The sequence below is a fragment of the Camellia sinensis genome, chromosome 1 (assembly GCF_055761805.1).
Source record: "Camellia sinensis isolate YWXY chromosome 1, ASM5576180v1, whole genome shotgun sequence".
Lineage (NCBI taxonomy): Eukaryota > Viridiplantae > Streptophyta > Magnoliopsida > Ericales > Theaceae > Camellia > Camellia sinensis.
Window position 1 is genome coordinate 238933702 of NC_138961.1, and position 14507 is coordinate 238948208.

A 14507-nucleotide genomic window follows, 5' to 3' on the forward strand; every position below is an offset into this window, starting at 1 on the left:
TCCAGTGATTGTGCTTGACTGTTTGCTCATGGTGTTACACAGGTGACATGATCCATGATTTACTTGTTGGAATGAGTTAAATATGATTGGAGTGTGCAGCTTTTTATACTGAAGAGAGGGCCACGGGAGTCACAGGATTAGCTTAAATCAAGAACTTAAAAAAAAGTACGATCTACCTAAAACACAGTTCTTTTACAAAAGTTTAGGTGCACAAACGATCGAACACAGATCCTAACATAAAAACTGTGCATCTAGAGATCGGCTGCAATCGACATCATGACAGTCGTGATCGACAAGTTTTGGCGGGTCATCCAAGGAAATAGTTTGTGTCTGGTCCTGTGCGTGTAGCATTACTGGTTCTTTTAATACACGATTGAAAGGTTAATCGGTCATTTCAGTTGGGAGTTGAGCTTTCTGCATTGGTTAACAAATGTTTTGATTATGTGCATACAAGTCTTATTTATAAGAGAGTTATGTGCCAAGTATTTGTCATATATCAAGGTCAGCTTAATTAAAAAAAATTACAAAAAAAATAAATAAATAATTCTGACTAAAAAAATATTTTTTTTGGATAATATTTTTCTTTTCATATTTTATTCATGCGCTGGTCAATGAGTTGCCACATCCTTTATTAAGGTTTAATTTAATTGCTGACTGATTTTTCTGAAATAATGAATCAATTACAATTAATTTTATAATTTTAATATAATTATATTAAACTCTTCTAAATAAATTTATAATAATTTGGTTGATAACGTTTAATTATCCGTTAGCTCTCTATTTCACATTTATAAATATATCTTTCGTTTCAAAAAAATTATACAAAATTTTATTAAAAAAAGTGAAAGAGTCTAAAATGAGACAATTTCAACAATTCAATATATTTCTTTAAATATTTTTCTAATTTTTTGGGTCCCAAGTATTTGTGTTTTTATTTTTTAATAATCGTAGTTTTTTATTTTTAGAAAATCAGTAATATTGTGTCCCTATAAATTTATTTATTTTTTCTTTCAAATTTTACCTGAAAATGTTAATATCTATTAAATTGATGGGTGGTTTGAGATGCTCTAAATAAGTGTAGTTTTTAATTTTTTATAAAAAAAAATGTGTAAAAAATAGAAAAAAATGGATAGAAAAATAAATAAAATATATTGATTGATGTAGTCCAAATAAATATATATATACAAAAATATATATATATATATATATATACATTTTTAGTGCATATCAAACACCTACGGAGTAGAGTTTTGCTTTTGCGAACGGAACCAAACAAGCCCTAACAAACAATACAACACCCAAAACGACTTCCTTCCTCCCTCCCTAGAAAGAAACTTCAATTGCATGCGTCTTTTTGCCGCGCAGCACAATAAAAGCCCTAAAATCTCTTTACCAGTTTTAGGTTTTCATCGTAAACCTTCAAATGAGTTGTTTCATGAAAGCTCCAAAGACCTTCTTCAGATCACCAAAGTTATCGTCTTTATTATTATACGCCTCCTCGAAATCTAACCCATTATCTTCTTCTACATCTAGAGCTGCTAACTCGATTGAGAGTAGACTCAGTTGGACCCAATTTGGTTGGAGTTGGAAGAATCACCATGGATTCTGTTCTCATTCTCGCCCAAATAGCAGAGACAATGCCAATTCCATAGATTTAACCCAGTACCCTCCTGAAAGAATTCGAAATTTTTCTATTATTGCCCATGTTGATCACGGCAAGTCCACACTCGCCGACCGCCTTTTGGAGCTCACCGGGACCATAAAGAGAGGCCATGGTCAGCCTCAGTACCTAGATAAGTTGCAGGTATTCAGATTTTTATGATTATTACTCCCTCCATCTTAAAATATTAGTCCATTATTCTATCCCAAAATATTAGTCCCTTTCAAAAAATAAAATTTTCATTTTGCCTTTCTTTTAAATTCATTACCAATATAAAAGGTAGCATGATAACATTGATATTTTCAGAACATTACTATCAACGGTAATTTTGAAAAATTAATTTTTTTAAATTTTGTACATCTAAAAAAAGTTGAATTCGAAAGGACTATAAGGACTATTATTTTGGAACGGAGAGAGTATTATTATTGTTGTTGTTGTTGTTGTTGTTGTTGTTGTTGTATATGTAATTTTTATTTATTTTTATTTTTAAAATTTTTTTATCTAATTATTGTTTCCTTGAGTAGTACATTTGATGACTATTCTGTTTTACTATATGGGTTTGAAATTGATGCCTTTTCTAGCATAATTGCTCTGTGATAGTGGGTGTGTTTTAATTGTTGATTAAGAGGAGTTTGCAACTATTATCACTTCTTTAGTTTGTAATTGATGATTGAATTGAATATATGTTGCTTTATTAGCTAGTGTGAGACCTGTCTTCAAGTTTGTAATCTATGTGTTCTTTTACTTTGTGGGAATTATATTGAAATGAACAAGCTTAAGGGAATCTATTAACTACCTCTCTGGTGTACTATTGAGGCTTAGTTCTAGTAACTAACTAGAAACCGCTCTAAGAGCATGCACAGTGGGATAGCTAAAAAAGTGTGTTAAAGGGTGTGTTATATGAGAAAAAGTGACAAAAGTGGGGCTCAAAAATGTATGTTAAGGTGTGTCAAGAGTTTGTTAATTTTAGAGGGTGAGTGGTGGTACAATGGATGTGTTAAGGTGTGTGTTAAGATGTGTGTTAAGAATATATATATATATATAATAAAATAAATAAATAAATAAATAAGTTCCATGGAAGGCAGCAAGCTTTTGAGGAAGATGGCCAATAAAGGCAGCAAGCTTTTTTATCCAGGAAAATGGATACAGCTCTTGGATAAAATAAATGGGCACAGTTCTTTAACACTTTTGCTTATCAATGGACACAGTTTTCTTTAACACACTTTCGCTTATTTATCAATGGACACACTTTTCTTTTTTTTCCTTGTTTGTCAGCTTCTTATTCAGGAAAATGAAGGCAGCAAGCTTTTGAGGAAGATAGCTGGATGTCCGGCCAGGTCAACCGGTCAACTATAAATTTTTTTTTTTTTTTTTACTTGAAGGGTCCGGACATCCGGGTGCCGTCCCCCTCCTCTCTCTCTCGCTGGGTAAAATGCTAGTCACAGTTAACACACAAGTTAACACACAACACTAACAGTTGACACTAAAAAACAAGTTAGCAGTTCCATTGCAGCACAAAATAGTGTTTTTAGCTGGCCAAAATTTGGCCACTGACACTAGCACACCCACTAACACATCCATTGTGGATGCTCTAAGTGGGGTAAGGGCCTAAGAGAATAAACGTATTTGGTTATTGCCTTTTGTATGACATTTGAACCAAATGAAACAGTGGACTGGTCATTGATCGAATTGCACCTCTTGACTTTTGGGTGGGGGTTCTGATATTTCAGGGAAACTGGCTCAATGCAATCACTGCTTACTTCGAAACTTTCAAAATGCACTTTTACTTCTCCTGTCTTATGGGTCCATTTTGATCATTGAAATTGGAAAACTATATATATATATATCAATTGTTCCTGTCCTAAATAACGAGCATTATTATATTTATTTGGATGTGAGAGTGGAAACGCGACCTAGTCTTTCCATTTTGTGGTTATTATCCTGAAAATCAAAAATCTCTTGTATTAAAATAGAAACTGAATTTTATTTGAGGTAATGGCCTCTAAAGGTTCTACTTGAAATTTGTATTTTGCTGGAGAAAAACTATTATTTTTTCCCTATTTTCTTCTTTATTTCCTTTTATTTTTGTACTCCTTGTTTATGTCATCTTTATGTAACAGAGGTTGGATTTTTCTTAGGTAGAGAGAGAAAGGGGAATCACTGTCAAAGCCCAGACAGCAACTATGTTCCATATGCACAAGTTTCGGGGTGCCGATGTTATTGATTCACAAGAATCAGGGAATTTTTTGCTGAACTTAATCGACACCCCTGGTCATGTGGATTTCAGCTATGAAGTGTCGAGATCCTTAGCAGCTTGTCAAGGTGCCCTTTTGGTTGTTGATGCTGCCCAAGGTGTCCAGGCACAAACTGTTGCTAACTTTTATCTTGCTTTTGAATCAAACCTGACAATAATCCCAGTCATAAACAAAATTGACCAGCCAACTGCTGATCCAGATCGTGTTAAAGCTCAGCTAAAATCCATGTTTGACCTTGACCCAAGTGATTGTCTTTTGACATCTGCCAAGACGGGTCAAGGTCTGGAGCAGGTCCTTCCTACTGTCATAGAGCGAATACCTCCTCCTCCAGGGAACTGTAATTCATCTTTGCGTATGCTTTTGTTGGATTCTTATTATGATGAATACAAGGGAGTGATATGCCATGTGGCAGTTGTTGACGGTACTTTGCGCAAGGGAGATAAAATTTCATCTGCAGGAACTGGTCAGGCTTATGAAGTTTCTGATGTTGGATTCATGCATCCTGAACTCACACCTACTGGCATTCTTTTAACTGGACAAGTGGGATATATTGTGAGTGGCATGCGTTCAACAAAAGAGGCTCGTGTTGGAGATACTCTGTATCATAGCCGAAGCATTGTAGAGCCACTCCCAGGTACTTTCATTAACATTTAATCCGACTTCAAATAATTCTTAGGAAGTCCTTGCCACCTCTGAATTTTCATGTCGTAGTTGTTAGTCATTGTGACCTAATGGTCACGGGTTTGAGTTGCGGAAACAGTCTCTCCGCTTGTGGGGGTAAGGCTGCGTACATCAACCTTTCCCTAGGCCCCACATATGTGGGAGCTTCGTGCACTAAGTACGCTCTTTTTAGTTGTTAGTCATTGTGTTTTTTGATTTACGGCACATATATGCTTATGAGTTAGACCTTGAATGTTCATTCATGGCTGGTATCTTTGTAGCCGAGAAGCTCGTCAGTGAAATGACATGGATGCATATATATAGAGAATTAAGTAATTAGATAAATTTGTATGCAGAAGGGCAAGGAAACCTGCATCCAACCTTCCTTTTTTTTGCCAAGTGAAAAGGGTAGGCGGGGGTAACCAACGCATAGTGAACCTCCTTGGGTGTGACCATAGCAGCTCCTACTTGCTGGGGAGCCTGACAAGAGGGGCCTAGATGGGTCCAGCAACATGGGATACCATACCGCACATGAGGGATCCACAGGCACTTCCTCAAAGCAGGCTTGACACAGTCTGATCCCAGCCTCACTGAGGATCCAACCTTCCAATTTTGCAGAAACCACACCTGTTTTCACTTAGATGACCACCGATGGATAATTATCTGGAGTTGGCTGATTCAGAGGCTCCATTCAATAAGATTTGTAGTTTTATAATATTTGGGCTGAAATAGTAATGAAAAGTGTAAATTTTTTCATTTCTGCTCCTGTCTGTTTAACTGTTTGTCTGTTCTGTTATAATTCTGAACTTTGCAGGTTTCAAGCCTGCAAAGCACATGGTATTTTCTGGCCTTTACCCCGCTGATGGATCTGATTTTGATGCACTTAACCATGCAATAGAGAGACTGACGTGCAATGATGCTAGTGTCTCGGTCACTAAAGAGAGTAGCACAGCTCTCGGTCTGGGCTTTAGGTGTGGATTATTTGAAGTCAAGAGAAGGTCTCTATTTTCATGGCCAATTCTGATTCTTCTTCTTGTGTTCTTCCTGCAGGTGTGGTTTCTTAGGCTTACTTCACATGGATGTTTTTCATCAGCGTCTTGAACAGGTTTTACTACCCTCTTTTATATATATTTTTCATAGATAAATCAAACAATGAGTTAAGGTTAATTGTAGCATGATTTTGCTTGCAAGTGATGGTTGCTATGAAATCATCATGTTTGGACAGGCACATAGAAGAATGTCTATCATCTAAGTTGAATTTAATAAGATCATGTGATCATACAAACCCACTAAGTAGTCTGGAAGGAACACATGTAGATTGTATGGCTGCAAAGCCTGCAACAAGTTGACTAGTTTGGTGTTCATGTTGACATACTTAGGATGGTGTAGGTCATGCTTCCTAAAACTATATTGGTGCAGAAATTCATTTCCTGTGACTGATATTGCAGAAATTTTTCAATGAACAACAATAATAAAGGGAATTTAAACGTTTCAAGAAATTTCCTGCATGCAAAAGGCACCATGTGGCAATCTCTGGACATAATAATAAGGGCAGTTTGGTAAAGATGGTATAAGAAGCTTGCACGAAGAGCAGAAACACTGAGATAAAAATGAGTTTCGGTAGTTTAAAGCTCAAATATGAAAGTTGTTGGTTACTGATGTCTTGACAATTGCTGCCACTTCCCGGAGGGTATGCTATGGTGCCTTGGTGAATAGCCTAATCTAGTTGCCACTTTTCATCCAACATGAAACAGAGATGAGATGACATGAGCATGACATAGGCCATTCAAGAGTAAACTTTCATGGAAAACCGGGGACTTGTCACAGATAATAAGTTTGTTATGCTTGTGAGAATAATATTAGTATATATATTATGTGAATATTGTTTCCTATTTAGGATTGGTTTAGGTTTATTCTTGTTGTTTCGTATCTAGGATTGGTTTAGGCTTATTCTTGTTTCCTATTTAGGATTAGTGTTCTATATCTATTAGAATTCTATATCAGATGTATTCGTTTAGGATTAGAATTTAGTGTTCGATATAAGTGATGTATTCTTTGTTCAGTAAATACAATTGAATATACAGAAATTCTTCAAAATTCTTGCATGGTATCAGAGCTATGTTCGAAACCCTAACCTCTTATTTTTGGTTCGTCGTTTCCCTCTCTGGTTCACGATCGATCAAAGCTCCTTGCTTTGTGGGTCGTATGGGTCTCTTTCGCCGAATGACTCCCTTCGATTCCTCATCTATTCGTGACTTCTTCTCTCTGACTCGCGGCTATCTCTGATCGTGGTTTTTTCTGGTTCGCTGATTCGTCCTCTCTGGTTTGCGACTCGCGTCACTCTTTGCTCGTCGCATCTGCTAGTTGCCTCGGTGCTTCTTGTTCTCTGCTTGTGACTCACGAGTGATTGATCTCTTGTTGGAGTTACGACATCAGTTCTTCGACTTCGTCTTCGTCAGTTGCTGGAATTGTGACATCAGTCGCACCTGTCAGAGTCACAACCTATATCATGACATCTTTCTCTCTCTTGTTCTGAGTCTGGTGAACCTAGGTGTTTTTCTTTGGCTGACTACTGTTCTCTTTTATTCTTGTTTGGACCAAACAAGTTTCTTGATATTACATAGTTGTCCCATCAGCTTTCAAGTTATTACGATTCTCTATTATTTTTTGGTTCATTATGATGATGACGGATTCAGCTTCCGTAAAGCCCAAGAATGGGCTCCTTGCTTTAGATGAGTGTGCCTTTTGCCATCAAAGGGGCCATTGGAAGTATCACTGTCCTAAGAAGGGATTGGGATGTCTGTCTAGCTCGTATTCTCCACAGTCTCGGACCCAGTTTTTCCTTCTTCTCCGAGTATTTTTCAGGCTTTTGCCGGTTTTACTACATCTCCTCCAGCTCCAGATCCTGACTTGGCTTCCTTGAGTGCTCATATTAGTCAACTTCAACATACACTATCTATCTCCCAACCATCTTCGTCTACCTCCATTGTTTCCTCTCTTCATTCAGGTTTGCTTAGGTCTTCTTCAGGTATCTCTTCGTCTGTCTGGTTTTTTGACTCTGATGCCTCTCATCATATGATTCATCATCTCTCCTTACTTCAGAATTGTACTCCCCATCCCTTTCCTATTACTGTCAATGCTGCTAATGGGTCTGGTATGTTAGTTATATTTGTTGGGTCTGTCCTACTATCTGCTATGTCTGCAGTCTCTATTCCATCTGTCTTATATGTTCCTTAGTTATCTGTCAGTTTATTATCTATTAGGCAACTTGATGCCTCTGATTTTGATGTTATCTTTTTTTTTTTCTATTTGTTCTGTGCAGGATCGGATGTCCAAGCAGCAGATTGGGATTGGCCGTAGAATTGGAGACCTCTATGTGGTGGAGAGCTTGTATCTGCCTATGACTACCTCTCTGATAGCCTTTTCTTCTTTTCAGTTAGATTCTCTGTCAAGTCCTTTCTATTTGTGGCATTCCAGATTAGGGCATTTGTCTGCTGACTGCTTACAGTCTTTAGCTCAGTCAGGTATATTGGGTAAAGTTTCTCCTAATCAACTTACCGAGTGTCGAGGGTGTAAACTTGCCAAAATGACAGCCTTACCTTTCTGTAAAAGTACTTCTATATCTGCTACACCGTTTTCTTTAGTTCATACTGATGTCTGGGGTCGTTCTCCTGTTCTCACCAAAAGAGTTTCTGCATACTATGTGTCCTTTGTTGATGACTGCACCAGTTACACTTGGGTTTATCTTATGACTCATAAGTCTGATTTCTATCAGATATACCGTACCTTTCAGTCTATGATTACTACTCAGTTTGGGTCTACAATTAAAGTGTTACGGTTTGACTTGGGTAGGAAATATTTTAAAAATGAGTTCTGTGAGTATTTGGCTAATTTGGGTACCATTCACGAAACTTCTTGTACAGATACACCTGCCCAAAATGGGCGAGCTGAGCGTAAACACCGTCATCTCCTTGAGACAGTTAGGTCTCTTCTTCTCTCTGACTCAGTTCCGGCTCCATTCTGGGAAGAGGCAGTTCTTAATGCTGTTTTTCTTCTCAATCGCATGCCTACTCGCCTTCTTTCTAGTCGGTCTCCTTATGAGGCTTTGTTTTTTCAAATTCCTAACTACTCCTTTCTTCGTGTGTTTGTGTTTGCCTGTTTTGTCCTTCTTTCCCTCAAAGATAGGATCAAACTTTAGTGCCCGGTCTGTCCTCTGTGTCTTTTTGGATTATAGTCCTACTCAGGCCTCGTTTGGCAAGAGGCTATTTTAGCCAATTAGCCAAAAAGTTACTAAATTAGCCAAAAAGCCAACAACCCATACCAAAAAGTCAAAGATTCTCTTTTCTCTCTACTTTTTGCACATCTTTTCGTAATTAGCCAAAAAGTCATCCCAAACATACAAGTTTTTTTTACTTACCTTTTTAGCCAAATAGCCAAAAAGTTACTAAATTAGCCAGTTCCCAAACGAGGCCTCAGAAAGGCTATCGGTGTTACGACCCTGTTTCTCGTCGTCTTTATGTCTCCCGTCATGTTTATTTTCTCGAATGTTTACCTTACTTTTAGCTTCCTCCTCTCACCGCCCAAGTTTCCAAAGAGGATTTGGTTCATATTGATCCATTTCCTTCTGAGGTTCCGTCTGATGAGTACATCTCCATAGTTCCTCTTGAGCTTGTTCCATCTTCTCCTCCTGCTTGACCTCTGGCTACTACTCCTCCTTCGATTTATTCTTCTCCTTCGTTGTTAGTTTATTATCATCGCAAGGCTTCTCCTCCACTAGTTGTCTCTGCCCCTGCTGCTGATCCTCTTGCTTCTGACAACTTTGATCCTGCTGTACACCGATACCCTACTTGAGCGCGTCATCTTCCAAACAGGTTGGGTTGGTCTAATACATATTTTTCTGCTTCCTATAGTATTTTTTTGTCTGTTATTCACTCTTTTTCAGAGCCTCAGTCTTACAAGGAGGACTGCTAGGATCCTCGTTGGGTTCAAGCTATGGAGGATGAGTTGTCTGCTTTACAGAAAACTAGTACTTAGAAGTTGGTTTCTTTGCCTGCTAGTAAGAATCTGGTTAGTTGCAAATGGGTTTACAAAGTCAAGACTCATTCTAATGATTTTTTTGAGCGCTACAAAGCTCATCTGGTTGCCAAAGGTTTCTCACAGAAATATGGTATTGATTATGAAGAGACCTTTGCTCCTGTTGCCAAGATGACTACTGCCCGTACTTTGATCTCTGTCGTTGTTGTTCGTTCTTGGCCTCTTTATTAGATGGATGTTAAGAATGTTTTTCTTAATGGCCATTTCACTGAGGAGGTTTACATGCGTCCTCCTCTTGGCCTTCACCATTCCTTTGGACAGGTTTGTCGCCTTCGGCGTGTTCTATATGGTTTGAAGCAGTCTCCTCGTGCTTGGTATAATCGCTTTCAGACTGCTGTTACTGAGCTTGGGTTTCATCCTTGTGCTCAGGACTCTGCTTTATTTCTTCTCCATACCTCTGTTGGATTTGTTACGTTATTACTGTATGTGGATGATATGATTATCACTGGTTCCGACTCTTCTGTTATATCTAAGGTCAAGCAGCATCTTTTCCGCACCTTTAAAATGAAGGATCTGGACCCATTGCTGTATTTTTTTGGTATTGAGGTAGTTTCTTCTCTCAAGGGTTACTTTCTCTCTCAAGTCAAGTATGCCAATGAGGTTATTCATCGTGCCGGTCTTACTGACACTAAGATTTCTAATACCCCTATTGAGCTTAATGTAAAGCTCAAAACTACTAATGGTGTTCTTCTGGATGATCCTACTCGATATCAAGAGCTCGTGGGTTGCTTAGTCTATCTGACGGTTACTCGTCCTGATCTTGCCTGTGTTGTTCATTTGGTTAGCCAGTTTGTCTTTACTCCTCACTTTACACATTGGGCTGCCTTGGTTCGGATTCTTCGCTATCTCTGAGGTACTATCTTTCAGGGTTTACCATTGCCCTGTACTTCCTTTCTGGATTTGGTGGTCTATGTTGATTCTAATTGGGCTGGTGATGTTACTGATCTCAAGTTCACGTCTGGTTTCTGTATGTTTTTTGGTGATTCCTTAATCTTTTGGAAAAGCAAGAAACAAACTGTTGTTGCTCGATCTACTGCCGAAACTGAGTATTGTGCTATGGCTCATGTTACTGCTGAAGTTGTCTGGCTTCGTTGTCTTCTTTCTGACTTGGGTGTCCCTCAGTCTTTCCCGACCTCCCTCTATTGTGACAACCACAGTGCTATTCAAATTGCACATGACATTGTCTTTCATAAGCGAACCAAGCACATTGAGATTGATTGTCACTTTGTTCGTCAGCATCTGCAGTCTGGCTCTATCTCGCTTCCTTTCGGCTCTTCGGCTCTGCAGCTTGTTGACTTCTTTACCAAGACTCACACCATTGCTCGGTTTCAATCTCTTCTTGGTAAACTCTCAGTGTTTTCTGCCCAAACACCTTCAGTTTGAGCGGGGGTGTGAGAATAATATTAGTATATATTTTATGTGAATATTGTTTCCTATTTAGGATTGGTTTAGATTTATTGTTATTGTTTCTTATTTAGGATTGGTTTAAGTTTATTCTTGTTTCCTATTTAGGATTAGTGTTCTATATTTATTAGAATTCTATATCAGTGATGTATTCGTTTAGGATTATGATTTAGTGTTCTATATAAGTGATGTATTCTTTGTTCAGTAAATATAATTGAATATACAGAAATTCTTCAGAATTCTTACAGTACGAGCCAAAAGAAGCGTGAAGGTGAGGAGAAGCTAAACGAGCGGAAACTTTATGTGAAGTGTCTATGGTGTGTCCATACCCAAAATATATAAATTGTATAAGTGTCTAATGTGACTTAACATCTACTCGTGAGACATACAATACAAATGTAACAAGAAGATGAATTACTATACTCTGCAATATAGCATATGAAGTGACAATCCATAAATTGGAGAATGGATTCCTGCTAAAGAAGAAAAATTATCAAAAAGAGGAGTTATTACAGAAAAAGAAGTGTCATTTTAAAACATGAAGAAAGATGTCATTGTTATTATGCTAAATGGCTCCTTTGTGCACAAAAGAAAACATTTCAAGTTCATGAAAAAAGAAAATCAATTAAATATCATGCAAGTGAAAGTGTGATATACCTGATGGGTTTGTGCATATATTTGAGTGGTTGTTACATGTGATGATCATTTACATTTGAATTATTTGGGTTTTACATGTATTAAAAAAAAAGTTCATCTTGAATGGATGTGGGAGATAAAAGGCTAGCTGTAAACTATACCAGTTAGAAGGCTGTAAAGCTATGATTCTCATAATTATGCTTATTGTTGACCATGGTTGCATTGTGGATGGTAGGAGTATGGAGCTCATGTCATTTCCACTGTTCCTACTGTGCCATATATTTTTGAGTATTCGGATGGAAGGTATGTCACGTGTTGTGTTGTTGTCTCTTAATGTTTGGACTACCACATGGTTTACGAAGCAATATATGTTGATGCCTTGATTAGCAAAGTACAAGTTCAAAATCCGGCTGCATTGCTCTCAAATCCCAAAAAACGGGTGACTGCTACCTGGGAACCGACTGTAATAGCTACAATTATTATTCCTAGTGAGTAAGCTCTCATACACCCTTTACATGTTACCCAATTGTCCTTTTTCTGTTTGCAAAGAATTTATTCATCCTTCATCTGTTTGTACTTGAAGGTATGTGGGACCCGTTATTACCCTTTGTGCTGAGCGGAGAGGGGAGCAGTTGGAGCACACATTTATAGATAGGTAACTTCTGGACCAAAAAAGTTGATATTTTCCCTTACAATGGCTATTATGTTTGCTGGTTTTCCTTAACTGTCCCATTGCAATGAATAAAATACTGCAATGCATAGGACAAATAATGGTTTTAAAATTTTATATCTATCGCTGGACCTTGTAATGAATTGTGTTTAAGTTTTGGGAAAATCAAGTAATTTGGATGTTGAACAGAAACCTGGAATCCTGACCACTCCTTGCCTTGTGAATTTTTTTTTTTGGTGGTAATTAACTATCAAGACTTATGTATGCTTACCCTTCTATAAAATGAATGGTTATTAAAATATTGATTTTTTGAGTTTTTACATGCAGTCAACGTGCCTTCATGAAGTATCGTTTGCCTTTGAGGGAAATTGTTGTTGACTTCTATAATGAATTGAAAAGTATAACATCAGGGTATGCATCATTTGACTATGAGGATGCAGAGTAAGTTTGTGTACTCTATCTCTCTGTTGCGTACACACATGCACAAACACATACAAGTGAAACAATGATTGCTTGTGCATCTGCATATGAAATTTAGGGGTTACTCAAAAGAAGTCTTGCCCTAATGGGTGCTTCGCAAGGGCATCTCCAATCCTTGATTCAAACCTACGTTGAATTTAAATTTGATTGAAAATCGCTCAAAACACCATCCACTCCTTGACCCAAATTTATACCAAATTGAGTTTTACTATTTTTCCCAAATCAAGGTAGACTCAAACGTTTATTCGAAATTTTGAAGGCTATTTTATGGCTCTGTTTCTTTTTTACACAAATTGCTATAGCTGAATTCCCCTCTTTGATATATGGGAAAAGGTGATTTTAGCTTTGTTTGTATTGTTTCTCGATGGATGGTTTAACAGATATCAGGCCTCTGATTTAGTGAAACTGGATCTTCTCTTGAATGGGCAACCAGTTGATGCAATGGCAACCATTGTTCATAATTTGAAGGCGCAACGTGTTGGTCGCGAACTTGTGGAGAAGCTTAAGAAATTCATAGACAGGTTTACTGATTCGTAGTTAATTCGGAGTCTTCCCCTATATTTGCTTCTTGTTTCAGTAGTATGTCTTAAATTTCTGACTTCAACAGGCAAATGTTTGAGATAACAATACAAGCTGCTATTGGATCGAAGATCGTTGCTAGGGAGACGTAAGTCATAAATTTGCCTTTCCCTTTGCTGGATAATTTTCACAAATTGATTATGTTAATTTTTAGCCTACCTTTGCTTGTCTCAGGATTTCAGCGATGAGGAAGAATGTTCTGGCAAAGTGTTATGGAGGAGATGTGACTCGAAAGAGGAAGTTGTTAGAAAAACAGAAGGAAGGAAAGAAACGAATGAAGCGTGTTGGCTCTGTTGATATACCTCAGGAGGCTTTTCATGAACTATTGAAGGTTTCATAGAGTGGGTTTGACAACGAGTCGGCTATGTTTGTAACCAATAACAGTTTTTCTATTTTTTCTATAAAATGTCCATTGCTTTTGTATTATTTAAATGCCAGGAATGCCATCCAATTTTGATGATCGTTTGGTGAAATTTGATATTTGAAATAAAAAGAAAAAAAAAAAAAAGATTGGTTCCTTCTAATCAGGATCAGATAGCCTTGCTTGTTATTTGGTTTCAATCCCCTAACCCTCCGTCGTCGCCCCTTAACGCCCTTTCGCTTGTTCCCTCATATTCTTCTTTATTTTTGTTCTTTTTCTTTTTCTTCTAGATATGAAAAGTTTAGATCGGGAATTGTGGTAGTAGGGCTCACCTCGTTCTTCTACATCCGAAAACACCGTTTGGGAAGAACTAAAGTAGATTTTTTTGGTTATTTTAGTCACAAAAGATAAAATATATTATTTTAGTCACAAAAAATAAAATATCATATCCAATCCATAATTATTACATTCTTCTCTTACAAAAAAAATCAAAAAAGTTAAAAAGTCAAAAAATCCTTCCTAAATCTTAAATATTCTCAGTACATTAATGACATATCATATTATAAACAAAATATGACAATTTAATAATATAATCAATACAATTACTATTTAGTATGTTTGGTTTTAGTTTTTTGAGTTTAGTTTCCTAAAAATTGAGTTTTTTTGTTTTTTGTGTTTTTTTTTGTTTTTAGTGAATATTTTTAAAAT

The 14507-nt window shown here is 37.1% G+C and overlaps 1 protein-coding gene across 3 annotated transcripts; it reads left to right on the top strand.

Annotated features, from left to right (window-relative positions):
• The first annotated feature begins 42 nt into the window (after positions 1-42).
• LOC114307812 (Small GTP-binding protein) lies at positions 43-13962 on the top strand. Of its 3 annotated transcripts, none has more exons than XR_014346949.1 (11): positions 43-1804; positions 3799-4549; positions 5390-5546; positions 5626-5680; positions 7898-9446; positions 11945-12012; positions 12097-12197; positions 12293-12364; positions 13240-13380; positions 13467-13526; positions 13613-13962. XR_014346949.1 is itself a non-coding variant. In XM_028253228.2 (11 exons), exons 1-11 carry the CDS (start codon positions 1424-1426, stop codon positions 13776-13778), a joined length of 2070 nt encoding a protein of 689 aa, XP_028109029.1. In that variant the 5' UTR covers positions 43-1423; the 3' UTR covers positions 13779-13962. The 3 variants fall into 3 exon arrangements, 2 of the variants coding, with proteins under 2 accessions (XP_028109029.1, XP_028109036.1); XM_028253228.2 differs by lacking the exon at positions 7898-9446 and adding an exon at positions 12707-12820 and having other exon boundaries at positions 12097-12201; XM_028253235.2 differs by lacking the exon at positions 7898-9446 and having other exon boundaries at positions 12097-12201.
• The last annotated feature ends 545 nt before the right edge of the window (positions 13963-14507 follow it).

What these genes read in the sequence shown, in the direction of transcription:
- LOC114307812 (XM_028253228.2), top strand. Translation starts at nt 1,424, where the DNA reads ATGAGTTGTTTCATGAAAGCTCCAAAGACCTTCTTCAGATCACCAAAG. An exon ending in GCTCTCGGTCTGGGCTTTAG is followed by an intron (nt 5,547 to 5,625) that starts GTGTGGATTATT and finishes TTCTTCCTGCAG; the next exon opens with GTGTGGTTTCTTAGGCTTAC. An exon ending in GAGCACACATTTATAGATAG is followed by an intron (nt 12,365 to 12,706) that starts GTAACTTCTGGA and finishes TTTTACATGCAG; the next exon opens with TCAACGTGCCTTCATGAAGT.